At 36.1% G+C, this 27,610-nt stretch overlaps 1 protein-coding gene across 1 annotated transcript in view; it reads left to right on the plus strand.

The window, feature by feature from the left end:
• Positions 1 to 27,610, plus strand: part of COL19A1 (collagen type XIX alpha 1 chain) — a 177,183-nt gene that overhangs the window by 97,791 nt on the left and 51,782 nt on the right. Inside the window, exons 15-17 of the mRNA XM_068183754.1 lie at positions 5,198 to 5,245; positions 19,424 to 19,477; positions 26,705 to 26,758. Coding sequence (XP_068039855.1) covers positions 5,198 to 5,245; positions 19,424 to 19,477; positions 26,705 to 26,758 — 156 coding nt within the window. The remainder of the gene's footprint in view (positions 1 to 5,197; positions 5,246 to 19,423; positions 19,478 to 26,704; positions 26,759 to 27,610) is intronic.

The raw sequence follows: 27,610 nt of genomic DNA on the forward strand, positions 1-27,610 counted from the left end.
GTTGCATCCTGTCTGGGATGATGTGCCACTCTTACATCAGTGCAGCCACAGCAGTACCATCCATCCCACAAGCAGTTTTTGGGTGGCTGGAGAGTGCTCTTCAAGTCAGTAATTTGTAGAGTTTACAGAGGGATCATTGAAAATGTAGTTCAGCAATGTGACAGCTTTCTTTATCCTGAACAAGGACTGTGTTTTAAAGAACTACATCAATTGCATGCAATAGGAACTGCCTGCCAGTTTGCTTTTTAAAATGTTTCAGCAGTGATGTTGTATCAGTGGAACTATACCTTTCTGTTTATCATCATAATGTTTTGAAATCGCTTGGCAAAATCATATATGTTATAGCTGAGTCTTTTTGAAGCAGCAAGTTTTATATTATAAAAGCTTCCATATTAAAATGATTTAAAAATTACCTATTCTTACATTATCACAAGGCATTTCTGCATACCTAATTTGGACTTTGTCTCTGTCTTTGTTTAACTCACCTAACTAAATTACATACATTTTCTCCCTGTCTAATAGCATTTATTCTGTAAAAGTTGAGGTCATGCGTTTGCTGGAATTCATAGTGAGGAAAATGTGGATGAAAGTAGTTCGTGTATAGAGCAGACAAACCAGTCTCTACATGAAATAAATTTTGTGCCTTAATTAGACCTCCATTATTATTGCTAACATTTGTATTATATTTAATTTGTGTTGAGAAGGAAACGTATTCCAGCTCAGAATGTATTCCAGCAACACTACCTACAAGTATATAAGGCAGCTGTCTACCCTTCTGCTTCAAAAACTATCAGCTATGTTTTGAAGCGACTTTCAGAATCCCAAAAATATACGTACTTGTCTAATATTTTGCTCTCTTGGCATCAACCATAATCTTCTGTGAGAAGTAACATGAATAACAGCTTTAAGTAACCTCACTATTACACTTCAGCTGGGTTTTTTCCTTTTTTTTTTAACATTACTTTTTTCACCATGGGGTCACGATAAAAACTTTGGTTTTTTGAGAGTATGTTCTTAGGCACTTTCTCTGAGTTATTACCTTTATGAACAATGCCTCCACCATGTCTCTGCAGATGCTTGTTGTGATGTATCAGGTATTTAAAAATGCTTTTTTATTCGCAGTGTCACATGACAGCCCTTCTACAGTAAGTGGCTTCTGATAGCTCCACACTCATACACTTCAAATTAACAGCTTTTGAAACTTAAAACAGCTTAACTGGCAGAATTTTTCACTGATTTTTCTGTTACTTCTTAACATATTTTTCTTCTACTCTTTAAATAATTTTTTTAGTTTTTATCTCCTGATACTTTCAAAAAATACTGGCTGTTAAAGTACTAAAATGTTATATCCTACAGATGTTTTCAATACAAATTCTTTTAAAAACTCACTTATTCTATTGCAGCATTTTTTAAACCTATTGTTTTTTTCCTAGTTTCCATCAACTTAGACTAAGTTTTGATGGTATTTTGTTTAAATATTTGTCTGCATGCTTTTCAAAGTGCGGTTGCTTTTTCTGTTTTACGTTCTAACCAGCATATTTTCCCTTGTCAACCCTTCCCTTTATGGTTTACCTCTTATAAAGGGATTCACAAGTTTCTGCTCTTCATTTACAAGATTTTGTACAACCTTCTTGTGCCTACCAGTGCATCATGTATCGTCTCTCTTCATAGCCACCCTCACTCATTGTGGTAGATTTTCTAAGTTTCAGTTGCACTTAAGAACATCTCAGTTTTACTGGCTTTTATTTTCCCCAAGCTACATGGTAATGGTTGAGACATTTCCACTACATGTTCCTCAAACTCCTTCAGGTACATTACTCCAAGGGTCTTGCTTGGTCCATGACAGGAACAGGCTTTATAGACTGTATATGTTGTTTTAATTCACTGTTTCAAGAAGTAGGTAGAAGGCTGCCACCTTTCAGCCTCAAAGGTGGCCTGGCAGAATCAGGAAAAGCCCATGAGTGTTAGGTCACCTCAAAAGATTAATTATATTTTCCTGCCAGCCTTATGTCACACAAATAATCTGGTTTTATACCTCACAGTGCCTTTTGCTGTTCCTAGACATTGTTCTGCTCATCACCATAGCTATGCTTTTGCCAGGACAAAAGTATCAGAGTGATAGTGACACATAGTGAATTATTTCAATTGCCTTGCAATACTTGAAGGGTGCCCATAAGAAAGGCAAGGACAGACTTTAGCTAAGCCTGTTGAGATAGGACAAGGCATAAAACTGAAGGAGGGTCAATTTAGATTAGATATAAGAACGAGGGTTTTTTACAATGAGGGTGATGAAACACTGGAACAGATTGCCCATAGAATTGGTGATGCTCCATCCCTGAAAACATTCAAGTCCAGGTTGTTTGGGACTCTGAGAAACTTGATCTGAGAAACCATTATGTGGTTCTATGATCTTAATTGCTTGGGCTATTGTTTACCTGGGAGTTTGTACTTGTAGGATAGATTGCCTTCTGACATAAATGTTTTGAACACAATCCACAGCATATCCCATATACCACAGACAGAGAGATGGATGGATGGATGGATGGATGGATGGATGCATGATAGATAGATAGATAGATAGATAGATAGATAGATAGATAGATGGATAGATGGATATTCAGTCTATATTCCATCCCTTTATCTGTGGTGGTGGGCTCCTCTAACCAACTGTGCTGTCCATGGCTGGAGGGAGTCAAATCTGATCTTTGATCTCCAAAGGAAGATCTCCAGAAATTAAATAGGAATGTGACCTAAGTAGATACTTTAGTCTGCCTTCCTACAAACATGTATTTCTATTCGTTGCCAAGTTCTATAGGAGTTCAATGGTAGACATTTTATTCATCTGTATAGACAGAATTCACTGTAGAAGGATATTTTTTTTTTTCATTTCTCCTGCAGGTTTCTTCTGCAGTTATTTTTCCATGATCTCTTTCAGTGAATGTTGAGCAGACATAGCATTGCTAAGTCATTACTTTGGCCAAGTTACTACAGTTTTAGAGCAGCATTAGTTAACATGGCCCATGTTGTCCTATCAATTTTTAAACGGAAGATCCCACTGAGGTTGGTGTGAACTTTTACTTCAGTTTCAATATCAGGATGTGGCTCCTTGTACAGAGGAGTCCTCCCTGCCTAGTTACCAATTGTACACAGCTCTCCTCCCTTTCCTTGAAGATAAATCTCCTTATCTGGTTCCTTTTTCTTGACAATAATATTGTAAAGAGAAGAAAAATAATAAAAGCATTCCTTGGATAAAAATGTTGGCTATTAATTATCACTATTGTGCAGTTACATTCTTGTGTAATTCTTGTCCCCTTGGAGCCTTATTGTACAGATATGTGAGGCTAAGTATTTCCTCCCCATAAAACGGACATTAGAGGTTTTCATCTCATTCCCCTGCATAAAGTTGTCACTAAAATTAACAAAACAAAATTCCATCTCTTCCTGAATTCTCAGAATTTCTTCACAGAATTAGAATATTGCAAACAATTAGACAGAACACAGCAAGTTCCACACTACCTAGATGAGAAAGTAAAGAAGCTTTACAGAGATCACATTGATGTGCTGCTTTATGGGTTTGTATATGTATAAGCTACATACCTTGCACTGTAATTAACTTACCATGATATTATTTGTTGGACACAACATTCTCATGCATATTTTAGTTCCATAAACTTATGGTGAAATACGGAAATGTTGTGCATCAGCTTTGTAAAAGATCCTATACCTTATCCTATTTACATTATAAACTGAAATGATAGGAGAAATATCCTATAATGAAATACTGCCTGAGATATATTTTTAGCTTCAGTGTTTGAAAGTGGAGAAATGGTAGAAATGGAAAAGGGCTTGAAGTGACTCCTTCTTTTTAAAATTGAAGTCAGATTGCATTCTAATCAACTTAAAACTTTACTTGAAGGTGTATGAGCTAGTAGCTTTGGAATGCCTACTTACTTTCTCAAGTTTATATTGGGAATTAGACATCATAAATGAACTTCTTAAATTCATTTCTAGAAATCTGGGTACTTTAAAAAAATCATGATTTTCAGGATGCATCAGTTCACCCTTACTGGGTCAATAAATATGTGCAATTGATTCTAAGAAAGATGTTTGAATTTGACCAAAGATACAACTCATGCTGAAGCAATACATGAGTCTGAGTAATTTTAAAGATTTAAAAATGTTAATATTTCAAATTCTTAAATAAACAAAATGTAAGTTCTTTAACTGTGTGACATCTCTAAGAGTATGCAATATAACATGCAAGGCTTTTTTTAAAATTATACAATGCAGAACTGTTACATATTCTTTGCTCATTACATTGAAAATTATTTCACATTTCTTGTTACTATAATGGAAATTGGATTGCTTCCTCAAAGTAATTTTTTTTTAATTGTGTTCCAAGATGACTCATGAAGAAAAGGGGGAGTGGGGGGAATGACTGTTTAAATTGTTCTGAGATGTTATTTGAAGGCTTTATGATTATACTGTACAATAATCAGATATAAAATTGAAGACCTAATGCATCAGAACTGGTCTGTGATTTGGTGTCTGACTGAAAAAGGCAGATCCTTGCACTGAGATCAGACAGAAGGCTCACAAGTCAAGGATATATTCAAAACACTCAAAGCTCCAGTGCCTGTTCAGGAGAGAAAGAGAGAGAGAGAGAAAAGAGACACTAAAGTGTTTTGAAAGCCAAGCCAGAATTGCAGAGGAAGCAGCACAGGGCTGGTTCTTAGGATCCAGTGAGCATAAGGCCTTCTGCTATATTTAATTCCCTTTCCTTGCCTTCCCCTCCCCCTTCAGAGCCTGCATTTGAATTTGAGTTGTAGAGTAAGTTGTCTTTTATTTAAAATAACTTTTTTTGTCAATTTTTATGGTATCCTTCCTTAACAAGATAAATCACTTTTCAATTAATATTGTAGTTAAATATAACTGTGCTTAATTAGTGCTGACTTACCTCTTATTTTCCAAAGGATATGGCCTTTATATGATGGAATGTGATTAATAATTATTGTTTGTGCTTTTTCTTTCATCTTAATATAACATCGAAGGAATTGTTAGGAATAGCCAATTCTTATTATTAGAAATAAATGGCTTGCCTTGCCATCTGGATCTTTGGTCTAGTCTTACTTCTATAGAAAAATAGAGGATGAGAATAGCCCTGAATGTTATAATTGTTTAATGTTTGTATTTTCAGGGTTTGCTGGAGGGTCCCCAAGGTCCACCTGGCAAAGAAGGTCAAAGGGTGAGTAAACTTGGTGAGCAACTTGTCAGTGTGCTAACAGCTTGATGTGCGACTTCTGCCTAAGCACTAATAAAAAATGGTAAGGTAGCAGCTGAGTATGAGGCATGCTGACAACAAACTGAGCCTTGACACTTGAGGTTTCTCTTCAGTTGAAGGATATTTAACAATTTCAACCATCTAAAGTGTTTTAATGACTGGCAGAACAGATGTATTGTATTGTGTTTTGTGCAGTATGTTTCTGCTGTAATTTTAACTGAAATAATATTAAAACTTTTCAGTTTTCCTTTTTTGGCAGGGGTGAACTATACTTTACAACATCTAAGCCATATAAAGATATGAATTTGCAGTCATTATCTAAAATATTAGCAGAAACCAGTCATACTGACCCATTATGCAAGTGTCAGTGCCCAACATATGTGTAAAAAAGATACGATACAGTAAGGGGGACTGAAGGGTACTGGGCAGTGGGGGCAGAATATGCCAAATACATTAGATAAACCTTTGGTTATTCAGAATTTAAGTATAATTAAATAATTGACTGACTGGTTTCTCCATGTTCTGTTTTTACTTTCCCTGACTTATTGAATTTGATAATTCATTAGAGCAGATAACAAATATTTATGATTGTGGTATCACAAGAATTAATTTGCTGTTGTAAATTTATAATCTAGTATGTTCCTAAAAGTTCGGGAAGATATTAAGACTCAAGCATTTCAATATTTATACAAATAAGTGTGTACCCAGTTTGCAGTTTTGAAGTTGGGTCTCAATAATTCTTGGTTTATTTAGGCATCTTGATATTCAATATCACAGTTAAAATATCTGAAATAAAAAGATTAAGTGTTTCTCATGGTTGATCTTAGTAAACTACAGTGAATTTTTAAAGGCTAACTGAATGATACCAATAATAGTAATAATACTAACAGAGGACTAGCTCTTGAACAAAATGAGTAATGACACATAGGCCCCAAAGCTATGTTTTATGTTGGTAGTTAAGTTTTAAAAATAGTACTAAATTCCATTTAAGCGGAACACAAAGACACAAAATCTGAGTTTATTTATGTTTCTCACTAAGGATTGAGAACCTGATCAGAAGAAGTCGGTGTGCTAATGCAGAATTCAAAGTTGTGTGATGAAAATGTTAATGAAACACATTTACTAGCATATCAACATCCTTAGTAAGAATTTTATAATTACCATTACCATTACAGTTAGCAATTAAATATATAGGATACTGTAAAAAGATAGTTGTATCCTCTTCTAGCATATTAGAGTTGTTCGGTGGAGTACTGAATCTGCAAAAAGACAGGTTCTCCTTTAGGAACAGTTATAAACATTCTTGTATTTTAGAAACTTCACGCTTGGAACTTCTTCATTTTTTATGCAAAATTTCAGAGTTAACATACTGTATTATATTTAATGGCAGATAAATTGATTTGGAAATACTTTTAAATTTTTTTTTCATTTTGCAGTAGAAATTAGTGGGTTGATACTTTCATCATGGACATTTTCCAACTCACACATAAAACTGAGCTCCTGTCACACTTCAGCCCCTATAAAAATGGAAGCACTGATGGTTTTGTAATCTCGCCATGCACACAGCTGCCTTGTGCCAAACAAGGGGAACAGCAGACTGTGGAGTCTCAGCATCTGTCTTTATTTTTCTAGCAGGGAGGTGCTCGCAACAATACTCCTTCTGCTGGCCACTCCCGCCCAAGCATTAACAACATTGCTGGCGGGTTTAATTGAACTCCCATGTGCTTTTGCATTTCCAATACATTTAATTACACAATAACATACCATTTGTAACAAGATCTCTGTTCTGTTTAATGACAAACAGGACAGTGCACATCTAATGGCTATTAAATGCTCCTTTTTATTCAATTATAGATGTCATGTTCCTCTGTTCTACTTTCAGCAGATCCTCCAAATCTTTCACATTATATGAAGTTGTTGCTTTTCTCATGGGCTGTCTTTTGAAGATTAAAGCATATTATTGAGCATGTAACTAGCTAATATTTTTTTCTCCAACATATTATTCAGACCTGAAAGCAATATTGTGTCCATTCTAAAGACTGGAACTGCAACATAATAGAGGAAAAAAAGCAACTCCAGAAACACTCAGAAGTATCTATTTGATTTGGATGCCACACTTTGAGAGCATGAACTTTTATTTTAAGTTGCCATTCATAAGTTTATTGCTATATTCAAAATTTAATCCACCTACATCTTGAGCATTTTTTAGTGTTCAACTCCTTTGAAAATTCGATTAATAAGGAGTCTTAGATTAATAAGGAGTTGCGAGGACGATCATATAACATGTAACTTACAGACCTCAGGATACACACACATTGAAACAAGGACATGAGGAGAATTAACAGTGTTAATGGTGATATTGAAGAAACACATAAAAGGCTCAGGTTAGAGCTAGTGACAGGTAAATAGCAATAGGAAATGAGTAGAAAAGCAAGGAAAACAGCATCCATTTGCATTTTCAGTTTAAGTGAGGTTTATAATGTCAGCAGAGATCAGAGTTTAATATTAGAACTACTAAGAAATACCAACGGTGCCCTGTCCCAGAGTGGGGACCCATCTCCCTGCATTCACTAAAGAGGAAACTAGGAAAACTGTACCCCTAGTGAGAGGAATAAGTGTGCATAACAGTATTTTTTCACTTCACAGGAATAATCTGCACAAAAAAATTACATCATAAAAGTAGATATAATAATTATTATAGAAATAAAGTGTTGCTATTATTATAATAAACATAAAGATAACTGAACTGGAGTTTTTGAGTTCAAAGTTATGTCAACTTTAAAATGCTTATTGACACATACATCAGATTGTCTTAGAAATGCAAATCTACATCATTACTTAATTAGATGATGTCATTGGTTTATTTATTTCAAGTATAAATGTGTATCAATGCATTTTTTCAAAAAAGGTGGTAGCAGCTTTTTTTCTGATAGATTCACTGTAGACAGAGTTACTGGTGTCATCTGAGCCCATGCATAATTATTAAAATATTGAATATGTCACTTTATGTGTCTTTGATACATTATACTGTATATATAATATAGTAAGTAGTATATTACTACTGTATGGTCATATTGGGTTATCATCTTACTCCCACATCAAAGAGCAGTTTAGGTTCTTACTTGTTAAAATGATGGTCAGCAATGGAAGTTGGTGACAGAAGTCTGTGAAATATCATCTATTTTAGTTGGTCTCACTGGATGCTTTCCAGACATCCTAAAGAATAAAAATATTTGCAGAAAGCAGTACACTAGTGTGATGTGTTTACAGAAATGTAGTGTGGGGAGATTATTCAGAAAGAGAGAGAAGCCCTGAAAATTCTAGTTTTGTGCAGCATTAAAGGACTCTGTGTCAGGATGGCCAGGTTCTATTTTTTGGTTTTATTTAACAGAAAATTGCAAATTTGCTAAAAGGTTTCAAGTAACAAAGTCTTGGAGAACAATCAGTGTGATGATAAATAAAAAATTGATTCATAATCATATTGCTTCTCTCATACAACTCTAGTAGCAAAATGCATAAATATTTCTTATCTGGATAAACAAATGGATTAATAGTCTAGCATTTATCAAGAGTATTGGTTGTGTCTGTAAGAGTAGACTCATCAGTTCCCATTCTTTCCTCACTTCTTGTGACACCTTTCGCTCTCATCTCCATTATCTCTTCTCATAGTGGATGGCTTATGCAGGAGAGCAGCCTTTGTGAGCAATGGGTACAAATAATGATCTTCAGACTTGTAGATCTCGTTTCCTTTGCACAGCACTAAAAATGGAGGAACAGAGTTTTGAGATCAAGTGAACAAATTTGTTTTCAATTTTTCATGGTTTACTATCATGCTTTAAATACACAAAAGAAACTTCCTAGAATTTTTTGTAGCTCTACAAAAAATCTTAAAACATATTTAAGGATTCATCACATATTGTCCATCCTTAATTAGTCTGATATTCTGAAGGTCAAAGTAATTGTCGTGGCAGAAGACATCATAACCTGGTTACATCACAACCTGGCCAAAATTAAAGAGCAAACAGTAAACTTATTTCTGATTTTGCAATCAGCCTGAGACTTATACAATACTCATTTAAAGGGCTGTAATAATGTCATCAGTGAATGTAGTTAAATTTTGTGTGAGCATGTCCTTGTGTTTCTCCTTTTGCCAAGATACCCCCTGCCATTCACCACTCACATTTGTTAGTCAATGTTGTGTTTTCCTGTGGGCTCAAGGAGTCCTCAAACATTTGCTCTTCTTAAAAAAGTCTAGTGTTTCCTATTGTTCTACAAGTAATGACTTTGTATAACATTTTTTATGGTTTTTGATCCTTAACAAAGTGGTTTGTGTTAGACATGAGACCTTAGTTAGCAGGAGTTTTGGGTTTTAGTTCTGGTCACTGAAAGAAATGGGCCAGTAGAAACAGCTACTCATTACTGCATGAGAAACACTAGACTACTCTGTGGGCAGGCACTACATCATTTTTCAGTGTCCATCACATTGGCTTCAGGCATGTTACTGCTGCAGCAACTTGATACTATTATACAACTGCTCAGAATGACATCAGGAGCTTCAAGAGGTAATTACACATTACTCAGAAAAGTCCCTGGTCCAATATTACCAACCCACAAACAATACTAAGATTGGGTACTAACCTAGCATTGCATGGAATTTAAACCACAGTGGACTACCACACCATCTTCCTGGATTCTTGTGTTGTGCAGAACTATTGCTTTTCTCAATCATCTTGCACTTTCTAGGTAAGCTTATCTTTTGCAGAAGTCCACTTTCCACTTCAAAGAACATCAACAACAGACTCTGCAAGTGTCCTTGAATTTTTTCTTCCAATGTTTCTCGTCAATCACACATTTCAAAATATGCATTTTATTTTACACTGAGCATGTATCTAACCCTCCATTAGCCTCCAAAAACTGGGTTTTTTAATGTCTTCCTTATATTGAAGAGGTATTTAGAGTTTTTTCTCAACAATCAAATCACCATTCCATTAATTTTTGAAATAATTCCACTAGGTTCCTTCAGCTCCCATTCAAAGAATTTTCTGAAGTTTTCAAGTAATTTTGCCATGTTGCTGTGTATATTTAAAAATTTCTACTACCTATAGTTTACAAGAGCATGGAGCTTTCCAGACTCTGCCTTTAATATATTAAATGTAATGAAGTTTATATACCCAAAATAATATTCCAAATGTTTTGAAACATAATGCTTCATTTCAGTTGGATATCTTTGTAGCAGGGATTTTCCCTGGACTTGGTGCATTTTTTATAAATAATATTTTTTTTCTGAAAATTATTCAATTTTTAAAATATAATACTTCAGTGAATTGCAAAAATTTTCTTAACGTGAAGGATCAAGGCAATTTTATTAGACAGCTATGCTGTGAAATCAAGACAGGGTGATTTTGCATTCTCAGCTGGCCTCTAGAAGAGTCAGGCCCAGCAGGCAGCTGAAATACACAGCAATTTGTGCAGCAGTTTCTGCTTCTTTACAATCCTCTTGATGCCTTCTTGAGCTCCTAGGCACTTTTTCTGGGATTTGGGCAGTTTTGGGAAGCCGTTGAGGACACTGAGGATGCCTATTGCTTCAGGTGAGGCTAAGGTAAGGGTGGCTCTAGCAGCTTCTGACAAACTCTGTCAGCTGTCCTTGAGCAGCAGTGCCACAGCAGGGAGGTCAGCCCGCCCTGGCCTGTGCCAGGATGAAGACTCTGAGGAGCACTTTGTGCAGCCATGGTAGAGGCAGCCAGGAGATGCAGCAGGTGGCTCAGCAGTTCGTGCAGGAGGGCACAAAGAGGCCAGCAAACCTTCTCTGTCCAGCATGCACATGCTCAGAGATAGTGGTCACAAGGCACAGGACCCAAGCGCTACTGAAGGAGCACTGACAGCTGTCTGCTGTCAGACTTTCATGCCCAGATGGAGGACACAGCTGTCTAAGTCCATAGAGCTGCACGCATTACAATCCTCTCTGGATTATTTTGAATGTTCATGGTGACTGGGAGAGGCTCCTGAAAACTGCAAAAGAGCAAATATCACTTCTGTCTTCACAAAGGAATGTACAGGGAACTACAGGCCAATAGGCTTCTGTCACCCTTGCTCCAAGAATGACACAAGAACAGACGAGACACCAAAGTGCAAGAGAAAAAGAAGCTTTAATACAAACGATTCTCCAGCTTATATAGACTGATACGTTACATTCTACTTGATTGGCTAGTTAATAAAAACATCTTTCTCACACACCATCCTTGAGAAGAACAGAAAAACAATGTGGAAAAACACCACCTGCAGATTGTTTATACTAACAAGTTATCACATTCCTACAACTCCCTAAAAATTCACACAAGCCACTGTGAGAAATGATTGCCATTTCTCTCCCCCTGACCAGGCTGGTATCTACAGGCTTCAATCTCTGGCAATGTGAAAGAGGAAATCTTCCTGAAAACCATTTCCAAACATGTGGAGGACAGGAAGGTGATTGGGGTAGTCTGTGTGGACTTATGAAAGGAAAATTTTGCTTGACCAAATACATTGCTTTCTATTATGATCTATTATGATTAGCTAGGTGGATGAGAGGTGCGCAGTGGATACCAACCTCAGCTTTAGCAAAGCCTTTGACATTATCTCCCATTATCTTTGTAGACAAGCTGACAAAGTACAGGTTAGATGGGTGGATGGTGAGGTGGATTGAAAACCATCTGACAAACAAGGTCCAGAAATTTTTCATTTGTGGCATAATATCCACTTGCAGAGGAGTCATTAGTGGTGTACCCCAGGGCTGCTCCTAGAGCTGGTACTGTCCAGTGTCCTCATTAACAGCCTGGACAATGGGGCAGAATGTAGGAGAGAACTGGGGCAGAAGAAATCAAGAACAAATCAAGTTCGACAAGAGCAAATGCAAAATTCAGCATCTTGGGAGGAGTAACCCCAGATATAAGCATACACTGGAAACAAACTGGCTGGAAGAAAGCTTTATGTAAAAGAACTGTTTGGACAATAAGCAGACCATGAGCCAGCAGTGCATCCTTGTGGCATAAAACAAGCCAACAGTATCCCAGCCTGCATTTGAAAGAGCGCTGCCAGCAGGTCAAGGGAGATATCCTTCCCCTTTGCTCAGCTCTGGTGAGACCACCTCAAGGAAGATACAGACTTCCTCAGGGGCGTCAAGGTGCAACTGGAGAAACTTCCAAGGAAGAAGAGATGAAAGCTGGGACTCTTCAGCCTGGAGAAGGCTCTGTGGGAATCTAATCAGTGTGTAAATATCTGATGTGAGGGAATAAAGGAGAGGGAGATACATTCTCCTCCGTAATAGCTGGTGACAAGAGGCAATGGGTAAGAAATTAAAAAAAAAAAAAAAACAAAAAAAAAACCACAAAAAAAATTATATCTCAACACAAGAAAACACTTTATAATTGTGAAGTTCATCAAATACTTATGCAGGCTGCTTAGAGAGGTTGTGGAGTCTCCATCTGTGGAGATATTAAAAAGCTGACGAGACACAGTCCTGGACAATTGATCCTGCTTGAGGACAGGGATTATCCTAAGTGATCTCAAGGCTTTCCTCCAACCCAGACAATTCAGTGGTTTTTATGTGATTAGCTCTAGCTTATTCTCAGCATAGCTACCAACAACTTCATTCTTATGGATTAATACAAATTTTTTAAGGTCCTTTCTATGTATTTAAACAGATTATTTCTCTATCATGGTGGTTTCCCTGGTTCCAGTGGTGAATCGGGTTCAAGCATTTAAAAATCTTTCTACAATATCAGAGCCATATCCTTGACTCTATATTCCTTGGGACGTTGCAGGTGTCCTGAAGTAAATATTTTTGAAAGAACTTCCTTATTTCCAATAGCTGTGTTTATAATACCAAATACTTCACTTAAGAGGAAGTTATTTTAGCATTATCTTAGTAATAAATTAAATACCTCGTAAACTAAGAATCTGTTGTCATATCTAGTATTTCAACATTGATTTTTCTAAAATTACATGTTTGGAGGGACTCTGTGGAATTGCAATATTTGCCTTATGTTAATAATCAGCTTACTCTCTGAGATTACAAGTTTTTCTAATCAAGCATGAGCAAAGTTAGTTTGACAGAGTGGAAAATCTTCATAAATAAATGGATGGAGAGCTGTTAGATTTTTTACATAATTATTTAGCATGGCATCAAAATGAATTTAAATTCAGATTGCATTTATCTGATTCATAGAACTTAAATATTTCTTTGACATAATTTCTTTTCTGGTTCAGTGAGTAAATGTTGTACTTAACCAATTATAAAACAAACCTTACAGAACAATGATAATGTCTGCATTGCAGGTCAGCCTCCTGGTACAATGCAAAACATTTTCTTCACAGCTAAATCTCTGGAGTCTTGGAATCTCTTTTAATCTTCTCAGTCCTTGACTTTGATGTAAGTTGTTTTTAAACAGGCAAGGCTCCAATCTGATTTCATCTTTAAGTTAGAGTTCTGTATGTTCCTTCACTCTGACATTTAACAGTCCAAAAATACTTAATGTAAAATAGTTTTTCTCCCAGAATGTCTCTACCTTGAAGTACATATCCAGTAAATTAGGATACAGGTTAAAAATATTTATTTTTCCCCTTTGGCATTTAAAAATGGAACGAAACAGTTGTAATTTAGAATGCTGAAAATAGATTTGTCAATCAGAAAAATTCTTTTTTCCCTTGTCAATTTCCACTGTAGAAGTTAAAACCTAACTTTTAATGGAATGGCAGAAATGGTATAACTTTTAAGAGGCTCTTTTAGAGTTTCAGACTCTCTTCCAAATACTCTATTATTAATATTTCTTTTAATGTCTGTCACCCTATTCTTTTGAGAGTTTTAAAGTTCTTCTAAAAGTTTTCTATGTCTTCTGATGTTTACATATTTCTACTGGAACTTTCTCACACTGTTCATATAAACAATGATTGTTTTGCATTCTTCTTCGTGGGTGGAGAGACTTGATGGACTGTTGGTTTGACCAGTGTGGTTGGAGAGGTGGTAATTTCATCCTTCAATCCACTGTCACTTTTGATATTCTATATATAGTGGAGTCAGAAAATAAAATCTCTCTTTTGGTTCTTTTTCTTCCCTCTTTTACATAACATGCGTCTGTGAGTTATTTTGTGTCATAGTGTGACAGATGTCTTTTAGCCAAAGGTATAGAATTATGAGAAAGAAGTATATCTAATAATAAAAATTAAGGTATAAACTATCTAAATATAGTTTAAAACTATTTCTTTGAGTGGTTTTGAAATTAAAATGAACTTTTATGGATACACTTGAAAAATTGTGATGGATTTTGTCTAGCCATTTTTGGCAAAAGAGATGATGGCATTTGACTTCTTGGCATTGCTATGCCTGTTTAATGACTTTTTTTGTTTGATAAATACATTTCAGTTTTATGTAGCCTGGCTAGGCATTCCTTTAATGTCACAATGAAGAAACTAGAAATTTTGTAAATCATTCCTAAATGATTTTGGAAACCCAAGACTGAGTGCAGGAAGGCTTCTGCATCAGTGAGGGTCTCCCCACTGACTTTTCTCCCAAAACAGGGGATTAGGCTCTGTGTGCTCTATTCTTTGTGAGCCATGTTTCTGTGGAAGGTTTTAGTGGGGTATGATGAACAGACTTGCACTTGATTTCTGCAAATGTTTGAATTTTAATTTCTTGGCTTCTGGCCTTACTTCCTGTGATTTTGTTCAGCTTTAACATCTAATACAGAGGTTAATTTGCAATATACTGGTTGCCATAATACGTCCTCAAGGCCAAAGTTAATAGGATTGAAGAAGGAATTGTACATTGAAATCCTAACACTGTATTACTGAAGTTAACAAGGTTTCATTTTCTGCAATATAGATTTTCAATTTAGGAGAGAGACTATCCCAGCTCTTGCTGTAATCTGAGTTAGTGTAGGCACTGGAATTGGCACTTGGCTGCTTGGTGGCAAATTTGGGCATCTGGAGTTTTTAACTACCCAGACTCAATGTGGCTGCATTTAGGTACTCAAGGTGCTGACAGGCATCTGTGGGTCAGGCACTGTGAGAGGTCTTTAACTCCCCACTCATCTCCTTTTTTGGTTATATATGTGCCTTTTTAAGTCTGCTTATGAGGGTTAACCAAGAGAATCATAGTTTAGCTTGGCAAAAAATTACATAAATCTCACTAATTTTGCATAACAACTACGGTAGTTAAGACTTTAAAGGCCAGATTTCTACTTTACCTCGAACTACTTCTTGTTTTGAAATGTGATGATGTGTTTCAAAAACCACTAATTAGCACCTTCCCTTGAAAATTCACATGGGTTTATTCTAAGAATTTTTACCTTCATGCTAAAGTGTAGTCTTTATTAATTCCATAAATCTTGTCAGTGTTCCTACATAACTGCTTGATTTTATACTTAAATAATCTGCAGCTTATTTTTAAACAGTAGGATTAGAGATTTTACTCCTCTAATGTTAGAGAGATGTGAATAGATGGATATAGCATGGTACAGCAGGGGGTTACAATACAGATTTTGAATTCTTGCACTGTGTGTTGGGCCTGCAGCAGTGCCCAGGGCAGCAGTCAGAACCAGAGCACAAATCTTGTGGAAGGATGGCCGGAGCCTCTCTTCTGAACAGCTTTCCATCTCATGTCAGGCAAAGCTCATCAAGTCATTTCAATTCACAGAATGGGTGAAGGAAAAGAGAAATAAAGAATGCAGCTGACCACATACTTCAGCTACACACTCAGCTGGGTTTCCTGAAGCATATAATCTCTCATTTATTTTATTTTTAGTATTTTATCTTTTTTGCCCCTAACCAAGCCGTTGATATTTGAAAGATTTGTCATTTGAATGATCTAGCTGAAGTCTGTCCTTTGGGAAAGAGGAAAGTAGCCTGCTGTACAAATTAGTTAGGGCAGGAGTCAAGGAAACAGCATACAATAATACCAGTAGCATTTAGAAAACTTTTTATCACATTGATTGGCAGCAAAAATATATGTAGCACAAAGGAAATAACCAGCAACTGTTTTGGTCTTCTTCAGGTATTCTAAGTAGCATTAGACAACTTGTTGACACCACATATCGTTTCTAAGTGAATGTAGGTGGCATTGCATTTTTATTTAGTTAAAGGAACAATATGATGCCTAGGACATTTAGTTATATTTTGAGTGGTTTTATAACCTCAATATTTGCTCAGTGATCTAAGCTAAATGAAGGTAACAGGCCTCCTGTGTGGGCTATCAGCCCTCTGCACAGCAGAGTGGCAATAAATACAGCTCTCATGGGGCTACCAAGACCCACAGTTGAGCAGGAGATGGGAACTGTGGCTCTCTGCTAAGCTCACTCTATAAACCAGAGAGGGCACTGAGATGTTTTTCACTTCCTTCTTGCCAGAAGGATGACTCAAAATCAAAATGTAAATATTTAATCATGGTCTGGCTCATGGTCTGCCCAAGGCAGCATCATAATGGGCTCATCAAAAACATTTTTCTAATTGTTTTAATTGCCCTAAACAAAAACATAAACCAATTTTTTCCACTTACACTCTTACTATAGTGTATCTATCTATCTATATATATATATTTTTTTTTCCTCTGCTGATGCTGGGAAGTCAGCAGAAAGTATTCCTAACATTGAAGTCTCTGTATCTGAAAGGTAGTGGCCTTTCATACATTTTTGTATTAAATTTAAAATAACAGACAGTTTACAAATGTGCTTGGAGGCAAAAAAAGGACTTTTATTACTCTACAAAAAGCTTATGCCTCATACTGATCTGTGTGGTTGTTTTGCATGCAACATTGCATAATGGCTAATAATATAGTGATGGGATAAAAAGCGGTGCAAATGTTTCCTCTGTGTTTCACTGGGTATGTGTTCTAGTAATTAATAAATGATGGTGAAAAATAACTACCCCAAATTTTTTTTTATAACTGTTTTTTTTTTTTTTTCAGAAAGTTCATCAAGTTTTGTCTTTGTTATGTCATAAATCACATTTTAGTTCATCTTGTAAACAGAGATAAAATTGCCTTCCCAACATATTCCATGTTTTCCTGTGTAATTAACACCTCATTCACAGTTGTGTCTGCCAATCAAAGCCCTGTCTTCTTCCTCCTGACACTTCCTTGATACTTTGTTTAGACGGCTGTGACTTTAAGTGTCACCCTCAGGATACTTTAGATTAAGTTCAAACAGGAAAAGGAAGGTGCTTCAAGAAGTCAACACTGTAGATCATTATAACTCGGAGGGACTATTTTAAAAGTATGGAGTAATTTATCTTTGTTTATTACATTATTACCGCTCAGTCTGTTTTTCCTACTTTCTAAGGGAAGTTTACTGTTTCTTTTTTTTTTAAGTCAGGAAATATCAGTTTCCACCTATATTTCTGGAGCAGAGATCAGTCCAAAATTATAGATGTAGCTATCTGCAGCCCCCTTTGCTTGTGCATGTGTGGCCAGGCAAGCTTCTCAGTTGCTCAGTGAACAGCATCAGTGAGCTGACCAAATTCAAAACATACTCCACCTTAGCCCAGGTGAGCTCCCAGAGCTAGCTGGTCCTGGGGCTGCAGGGACAGTGTTACCAGCACAGCAGAGGACGTGCTGCGGGCGGGTAGTAAGGGCCAGTAGAGCTTTGAGCCCAGTCTAGGCACCTAGTACTGTATTTTGGTTCTAAAAATTTACCCTTAGCTGCCCCAGTTACAGCCCTGCATGTGCAAGTACTGGTGGGATTAAACAGTTCAGCACATAACATATGTCTCAGCTAGTTAAGACCCAGGAATCTGGCACTCCAAATATGCTGAGGTGGTTTTGTTTCCTGCTGACTGGCTGAGGATGCTCATAAAACCATGGTGGCAGTGTACATGTTGTGTGGCACAACCCAATGGCTGAAACATATCCACACAATCTTTGTTCTGCTTCTTCTTCAGCTTGAAGGGCTTGAGATACCTACCATTCTCAGGAGAGTCCATGGCTTCTAGGCAAGAGGTTGCCCTGGAGAGCTGCAGGTTGTGAGGGAGAGGGATTTTCCACCCTTACTGACATCCCCCCATCATAGATCAAGAATAACGAAATGCACAGCATGAAAGAGTTTTCCTACAGATCAGGGCTCTCACCTGGAAATAGCAAAACTGGATTTCACTTTCTGTTCCTGAGAATACTTCTGCAGTCCATGTGACACTCTTATTTAACAACCTACAAAAGTAAGCTTAGAAGAAGGGAGCATAGCTTACAGAAATATCCCTATGTGTTAATTGTGAACTGTCATCCAGAATTTTATATTTTTCAATTTTTAAGCCAAGTTTTTACCAGGACACCCCCCTAATGCTTAACATTAATTTACATTTGCCATATGCAAGGGAAAAGTTTACTCTTAATGGATATAGCACTTTTTTTCTTTGCCCTTTGCACCTAGATATTAGCTGTTCTCAGCTGTTGTTTCCAAAAAATGTGCATCATATTTCAGCTTGGCAATAAAGATGTTAATTCCTGTAAATTACTTCCATTTTTATGTTGATCTTCCTAAAAAAAAGCATATGTGAAAACAGTTGTTCAAGAAAACTCTGTACTAAAAAATTGTAATAGTTACATATGCATGTGTTTTTAGAAACTGAGTGCAAAATCTCCCTTAAGCAGACTTTTATGGACTTTATGTTTTAATGCAAATGATTTTGCATGTGCATTATATATACACAGATGGTAGTAATTGCACAAAGAAGGTGAGTTGTTTTTGCAAATAAATCTCTGGCTTTTATGCTCATTATCACATCCCAGAGAAGAAGGTATGTTTGTTTGTTAATTGGGTTATATTGCACATATGTACATCCCAAGCTACAGTGTATTCATACAAATATAATTTCTTTACACCTCATCAAGGTACTTTGTTAATAACCCTATTAATGTGCACTGATATTTGAGACAAAGCTTTAAAGTGTGACCGGGATGGAGATGCAAATATAGTTTGTTAAAACTATTAAAAGCAATCCTAGAACTACCCGTATTAGATAGTATTGCAGTGACTGATACAGAGTGTTCATTTTGGATGGATTTTGTTGGGGTTTTTTTGCTAATACTTAAGGCAACAAATCTTTTCTTAAAATTCTTGTTCCAAATCAGTCCCTGACCACAGCATTTATAAATGTCTGTTGTAATTTTTTTGTTTCCAGGGGAGACGAGGCAAACCAGGCCTTCCAGGAAAACCGGGTCCACCAGGACCTCCTGTGAGTAATGAATGAGGGGAATGGGAAATTTTCCCTCTGTCCTTGGACTTTGTTAACTCTTCTATAGCAGGTTACTGGATCATAATTATAGTTTAAAATAATTGATCCGTGTGTACTCTGCTGTATCAAACACCTACTACTGGTAGCCTTTTGTTGCAGCATAAATAAAAGGACTGGGTCTACAAGGAGGAGGGACTACACAGGAGGGAAAGAACAAGATGGAAACTTCAGCAGAGGAAGCAGAAATTGGCTTTTCAAAGAAAGACTGACCATGTATGCTAGCTGTGAATTTTGTGCTTTCATTCCCTTTGCAAAATGCATGGTGCTCTGTAGAAGGAGGGATAATTTCTGTCTCAGAGGGGTAATTTGAAAGATGAAGGACTCTGTGAAGCATGTGCCAACTGTCTGAATGATGGGGAGGATTATACCCAGCACTGGAATGAGCACTCAGCTGTAGTTCAAATGAGTTGACTGAAGAATTAAAAAGATTAGGAAATACATGACTTTATGAAAGGATTTGTAATATGAGGAACTAAAGGGTTTAGCTCAGATCTAAGAGGTTTGGGATTTTCTTTTTCTTCTCTATTAAAAAAAAAAGGATTTAAAATTCAAGTCAGGCATGAATGTATATTAGTGTTCAATGAAAGCAGCCTTTTTTTGTTAGAGGAAGTCTTGGTCATATTTGTAAAATTATCTGTGCATTGTATTATAAAAATGCTGTCATGCACAAATGCAAAACAGCTATTTGTGGATTAAGTAAACTTCTGCTGCTTTACATTCTTAATATAAAACAAAAAAAACTTATATTTCCTTCTTTTGCTTACCTGGATAAAGGCTAGTGGTTTACGCATCTGAACACTTGATTCAAATGTTTCAACCTGGTCTTATATGTAGAGAAGAGAATCATGCAGTGCTGCATGGGATACAATGACTAAAATGAAACAGATGTCATCTACCCTCATCCAAAACAAAAACTGCATACATTTCATAAATAATTTTTTCTTGCAAAACGTGTTCAGAAAGAGGCGTTTTGATGGAATTAATTTATCTTGCATAAAGCCAGATAATCCCTCCCTTTCACTCTTTTCCCCTGCATACAATCATATTGAAGTCTTGCTTGTTTCAGTGTTTTGCACAGTCCTAATGCTGAAATGATATTGCAGATTGCAGGAGGCCAAACAGAGGAAAGGAGTGATGCAGAATCTTTCTTAATACAAGTGCCAAATATAACCTTTAAAGGATAAAAAAGCAAACCATAGCAGAGGTCAATGTTAGACTTAATCTACTTAGCTTTTTGTGAGCTAGTGAAAAGCTGTTTCTGCATTACAGATTTCTGCCATCCTAGATTTGCTGGCAGGTCAGGCTTGTGAAGATGTATGATCCTTGACAGATACACCAGAAATCTTGAGAGGAAGCTAAATTGTGCTTCTATTACTGAGATATATCCCAGATTTTCTTGCAGCAAGTGGAAAGCTCAACTCTGTCAGCATGGCAATGTCACTACAAGGAACTCTGCATTGGGTTGTAGCCTAGTACTACATACAGAAAAGCATTCCTTAAACAGCCATGGTCTAAATATTGGTTTAAAGTATTTGTTTCTGGTATAATTCTCTTGATGCACTCTTTGCTTTGAATACAGCTATACCACCATCTTGTGTTCCTCTTCCAAGACTGAGAAGATAACACATAGAAAAGGCACACTCTAAAAGCAGCAATGCCTGCTAATGTGCATTGGCAGGATCCCCATACTTCAAGAGCCACAGCTTGTATGCACCAAAAAAAACTTTAACAGGATCCATCCGTCCCCCTCTCTTTTTCAAGGCTCAAACTATATTCAATTTTGCTGTGCTTCCAGTTACACTTCTCTCCTAATAATAAGCAGCTGCTTCATACACGTGGATGCACTGTTTAGCCCTTACTCTGGCTTTTCCAAAGTGGAGGAGAACAGTCACACCTGCAGGGTGGTTGCTGGCATAACTTTGGCCCACACAGGATACAAAGTGGTTAACAGATTGAATATGTAAAAATTAGACTCTCCAGTATAAAAAAAGTTTGGGTTTTGGCTGATGTTTCAAAAAAATGGGAAATTTGTTTTTGAGAAAAAGGAGATTCAGTCATTAATTGTTAGCATGCACTGTGTGTTTGAAATTAATAAATTTATCTAATTTATTTATCAGTTTATGCCATGATGTTGAGTATTTCATTTAGATATTAGTACAGTCAAGTGCTCAGTACTGACAAAAAAAAACCCACCAAAAACATAAAGGCTGTGATAAGAAAATACAATACTCAAGATATTTATTATAAAGGACAGTCCTAATAACATTGTGCACATATAGGGATTTGTGGGGAAAAGACTGGGGTAAAAGGAATGAAAACTGGAAAGTTACAAAAATTGCAGTCAGCATACATGCTGTGCTTTCATGTGACAGGAGTGTAAAAGCACCTGCTAACAGTCAAAAATCTACTTGTAGCATGGCAGCATTTAAGACTTTTCTAACCTTCTCTCAATATCTCATCTTTTTTTTTTCCTAACATAATTTCTGGGGATTTTTTTTTCAGTAAAATTAATGCTTGGTGTGAGTTCCTAGTCCCTTAACATCATCTGCATAGCTTTGGTTAAAAACCTTTTATCACTGTCAGAAACATAGATTGATTGGCATCTGGTAATGAAACTACTCAGATAAAGTGGGACTTTCTATGAAATTTCTCCCAGATATCTTTTCTTTTGTGTCATTTTTTTCCTTATGCTTTCTTTTATGGTTTTTTGTTTTTTTTTTTTTTTTGGTTTTTTTTTTTTTTTTTTGTCTTTGGAACAAATCCTGTGCTCACAAAAGGCAAGGAGTCAATGAGGATTTTTATTGATCAGCTATAAAAAGTATTTTTATAAACTTATGGAATATATTCCTCCTTTGTATTTGTTTAAAGTCCATTACATATTATAGACTTTTAATGTGTTCTTTGATTCCCTTCTGGTTCAGAATTGGTAGGATGCATCTTTGCTGTTGTTTTTGAGTACTGTTCTATTATTTCAGTACAGGAGAGCCGAGATGTGTGCTCACACCCATCTCAATCCAGCGGGTAGCAATTTGTGCTGAATACAAGACTCCAAGTAGAGCAGCAGCTCCCTCTAGTGCTTTTTGACCTTTTCTCCACTTTTCAAGCTCCTGGATAGCAGTGAAAATCATCTGTTAAACACACTATTCACTTTGCTCTCACAAGCATTCTGAAAATTGTGATTGTAAAATCAATATCTCTGTACCCTTCAAATGTATTTTATGTATTTGCCTACTTCCATTTTCTTCTAAAGTCTTCTGAAAGAGAGACTGTTACATGCTCTTACCTGCTCAGCATGGCTCTTCACTGAAATTGAAATGCTGATTTTATGAAACAAAAAGAATTACTATGATAATAGGATGCTTTAAGGTTGTAGGAATAGCATTTTGATCAGACTGCAGAACTGAGCTGATTGCTTTCTTCTGCCATAGCTGCTGACTAAAAGTCTATAGGATGCAGCAACACGAACGGGGTCCCTGATGTCTGTCATTGCTAAGGTTGGGGGTTTACTGATTATTTATTTTTAACTTTAAATGAATCAGCAGGTATAGCTATTTACATAGATGGACTAGGGAATAGGAAAAAGGAGTTTTACTCATTTTTCCAATGAGGGTTAGCTCTATCTTTCCTGTCTTAATTTTCTCTGTCTCTACTGGAACTGTTATGACTGGAGCAATTCCAGTTCTTAATAGCTCCCATTTTAGTGAGTTAGCTTGTTTTTAAAATCAAGAGTGCTAAGCTAGAGTTGTGCTACAGACTTGCACCAATATAACAAAAAAATTCTTTGAGATGAGTCTGACTTTTGCCCAATTGTTCTTTAGCAGAAGTGAAATGTTATCAGCACTGGTTTGTAAAGGTTAGAAGCATGAGGACTGCCTGTTCTGGCCAAACACAACCTTGTCCAATCTACCTGTGGCAGAAATGGGAAAGAAACTGAGGGTGTGTTAAATCACAGGCTAGTAAACTGTAATCACAATTATTCATTCTTTAAACTGATACATCCAAAGCTAAACTATTGTTTTCACCCAATATATGTAATTTATTCATTTCACAATTGCTATACCTTTTGAAGTTCATCATTCAGTTTATAATTTACCTTTGCAAGAAGCTGAATTTCATATTTTTTTATCTTCTCAAGTATTTTTGCTTGGAAGATGAGCTTGTGTTACTCCCTAAACTTTTAAATTGAAATAGGGTTTCATTTTTTTCTGCATTGCATGTGATGCAGTAGAGAAGTTCACTTGAACTTCATTTAATTACATACACTTTTGGTGTTGTAATTCAATACATATGTCAGTGCCCCCAAACTACTTATCTTAAGTAGCCAGCAGTTCACCTTGGAAATTTCATTTCCTCTGCCTTAGGAAATATTGTCATTCCTCTACCAATATTTTGGGAGTGAGTGAATGTTATCGCTTAATTACAATAAAGAAAAAATCAAAGCAATGATAAGTGAAAATTGTCAGTAGCATTTCTGGTTTTCCTGGACATTCAGCTGCTTCTTAGAAGAATATTGGAAATACTTACATTATAGTGTGGGAATGGCTGGCAAAGGTTGGTCATATTGCTTGTTTCTATGCACTAAGTTTTTTTATCCATATCAAAATGTAATTTATTTCTTGTGTCCTATTGTGGCAGACATCATGTTTCCATCATTCTTTCCATTTGCTCTTTGGAATAGTTATGCAATATTGTACATCTGCCCTGATGAGTTTCATGATGTTCTGCATTAAAATAAACAGAAAAAGAGTGTCTTATTTTAATGGGCAGGCACTAAAGTGAAGTACAGGGATAAAGTAACTGCACTGAGTCACTTGCAGGCTGTGTTCTCTGAAATGGCCTATTTTTGAGATGCAACCAATGCAATTTACTTGTTACCCATTTTATGCATGGACTGTGAGATTGGGTAGATTTTTTCAACAGTCTCATCTTTACAGAAATGCAGGTGAACTATGAAAGTTAAGGGAGGAAAATACGTTGTAAACCCCAGTAATTTCACAGTTTGGAGCTATTTCCTTTTAAGCACCTGTGTTTCTATTCCTGCCTTGTCTGTAGAAATAACATCTGAAACCTGTTTGCAATTTTGGAAAACAATCAGGACACATTTTCAGTTCTTTTCTTATTCATACAACTCTACTCTGTGTGCTTCGCTTCTCTCAATTACACAACTTGATATTAGAAAAAAAAGGAAACCCTGTTCAAGTGAGCTTCAAAGTGGCAGATGTGCAAAATTCTCATTCAAAAGCTAGAAACTGCTGGTACAATAATTCTTCAATTGTTGTTTATTTCTTGCTTCTCCACTTTCAAACTAATGCTGCTGGGAATTTTTGGTCTGTAGAGACTTCAGAGTAGATTGTGCAACTATATTAGTGTAGTGAAACAGTGGAAGAAAAGAGACTATGGTTTACGAAAAAAAGTCTTAAATAAAAATATTTTCTGTTGTTGTACACTTATTTTACTAGCTTTTTATTATAGAAAAAATGATGGAAACATAAAATTATTAAATTTATGTCAATGTTTGGAAAACAGAAATACTAAACTGATAACTCAAAGGCTGTGGCATAGTCAAGAATGCAACACAAATGCCTAAATTTCTGCTTGACTGTCTTAGTCATGAGACATTCTGGGGATTTTTAAGGATATGTTTGTTTTTCAAAACTATGTCAATGTACTTTTCATCCTGTCAAAAATTATTTATGTACAAATAATATCTGAGAGTTTGGGGCTGATGGCAGATACAGCATTAAGTTCTTCCTGGGTTGTGTGACTGCAGCAGGTTCAGTTGTGGAAAAACAGTAAAAGAAGTATGGTACATGATGTCAAATGCAAAGGGAGAGTAAGTTCTTATTTTTGACTCCTTGCAGGATTTCAGAATTCTCCAGGAATCCTGGGTTCAATGATTCAACACAGCAGGTTTACAGTGTTGATGTTGAGATGTCTAGGCAGTGTCAGCATACTTCAGTCCCAGTTCTAGATTGCCAACTTTATTATGGATATTAAAGTAAATATTCTGCCATTAACTTCAGAAGTCAGAGTGGAGTGAGATCTTAGTGAAAACATCATGACCATATTGATCTTATTTTTAACATAAATTGGAAGTTACAATTCACTTTGAAATAACAGGAATGCCCTCTTGTCTCTTCCAATGTAGGGGAGAAGGAGGGAGTGAAACATCTGGGATGTTTCATGTGGCCTCCAAGTTTTCCTAGTATCCACACTAAGACAAAAGCTGCAGAGGGTAAATTTTAATTATAAAAAGTCCCAGAGGAGTGCTTTTGTGCCCTGTCTGTATTACATCCGGGTCAATCAGGCTAAATTACTTACTTGAATATATTGTAATCTTATTAATATAGTCACATGTTTCTTACAGCCATCACGAGTGGTTGTTTTTCATATTGCATTATGTGAAAGCTTCAACTCAAAGAGAGTAACTATGGTAATTTGTAAATTCAATTGAGTCTTAGTTCATAAGAACTGGCTGTACTTTCTGTGTTCTGCTCTATCTACCAAAGTTAAAAATCTCATTGAGGGAATGCTTTTTGGCAGAATATGCCTAAAAATGGGGGATTTCATGTCCAAACATGTTTTTTTCCTAAGCACATTTTTTAGTGTTATTGTCCTAAATATTCATTTGGTCAGGAAGTTCCTTTTTCAGTGTTGAATTTCTTGATGAAACATGTGTTTAGGTAAAAGTTTACAATGCTAATAAAACTAGAAAGTTAATATTCTGGAGAATTCTGGCTTTCCTCAATTTCACTTTCTGTACTCTCAGGTTAAAAACCTAGCTGTTCACTGACACTAGGAGCCACTACATCAAAACTTGTGCTTTGAGTTAGTGGAAAGAGTTTTAAAATTCTGCAGAACAAAAATGTTGTTCATGCCAGAAGGGACTTGTATTAAAATTGATATGGATTTCATTTCTGCCTTCTCTGACTGACCAATTTACTTGAAAATAAGTTGCTAGTTTTCAAAATTCAAAGATTTGAAAACTAACTTTCTTCTTCCTCTGTGCCAGAAAAAAAGAAATAATGAAGCTACAGAAGATAATTTACTGTACACTCAAAAAAAATCAAAAACCTTTTACATCTCCACTACTCTTTAAAAGAAATATATGTAAACATAAAATTAGTTAAATTAAAATGACCTTCTGATGCATATTTTTCCCTATAGGGTCCATCTGGACTAAAAGGAATCCTGGATTCATTGAACAAACGTTATAATGAGGTATGAAGATTTGATTTGGTGTCTGTGTGGATTTATGACTAAGTAGTATCTAAGTTAGAAATGACTATAGTTTTGATTTCTGTGAACCACATTCCAAATTAATTCAAAAGGAAATTTCTTTCCTGCCCGCTTTCTGCATCCCTTTACAAGTTTCAGTCCACACTCCAGTCACATACCTGCCATGTCATCTATCTTGCTGCCGTGTGTCTTGCCTCCCATCCATCTTCTACTTACTTGTTTTTGATAAAACTCAGAAAGGAAATGTGTGGACCACCTAGCTGTTAGTGTGAAGCACTAGCTCCCCATTTCTAAACCTAATTGCTTCAAACTGTGCTTGATGTTTCTTTCTTTACCAACTCTGTCATGATTCTAAGAGTAAAATAGAAAGACAAGAAGGCATAATTTTGAAAAGATCTGCCAGCAGTCCATGAGAATTGTCCTTATGTTTGTATTACAGACTAATAAAAATATTGTGTCAGTTATAAAACCACCTGCAGCTAAAAGAACCTAAAGGACTAAAAATGTTCAAATTGCATAGGACTGTGTTCAGCTTGACAGAGCTTTTACATTCTTACTGCAGGTATTTCAAATCATTTAAGCTGTGGTAGTGTCTGCCATTGTATGAGCATAGAGAAGTTTGCTTAATTGATTTGGGAGTATGTAACCTCTCTGATTAGAAAATGTTCAAAAATTCAAGATGCACTATTACAGCATTATTTCCCCAGTACAGTAGTTAATGTGTGTATCACAACTTAAGTCATGCAGGTCAAGTCTGGAGGGAATTAATTTATTTTAATATTAGAATGCATTAACTCTACATGAATGGAATGCACATGTATTCAGGGTATTTTT

The sequence above is a fragment of the Anomalospiza imberbis genome, chromosome 3 (genome assembly GCF_031753505.1).
Source record: "Anomalospiza imberbis isolate Cuckoo-Finch-1a 21T00152 chromosome 3, ASM3175350v1, whole genome shotgun sequence".
Classification (NCBI taxonomy): domain Eukaryota; kingdom Metazoa; phylum Chordata; class Aves; order Passeriformes; family Viduidae; genus Anomalospiza; species Anomalospiza imberbis.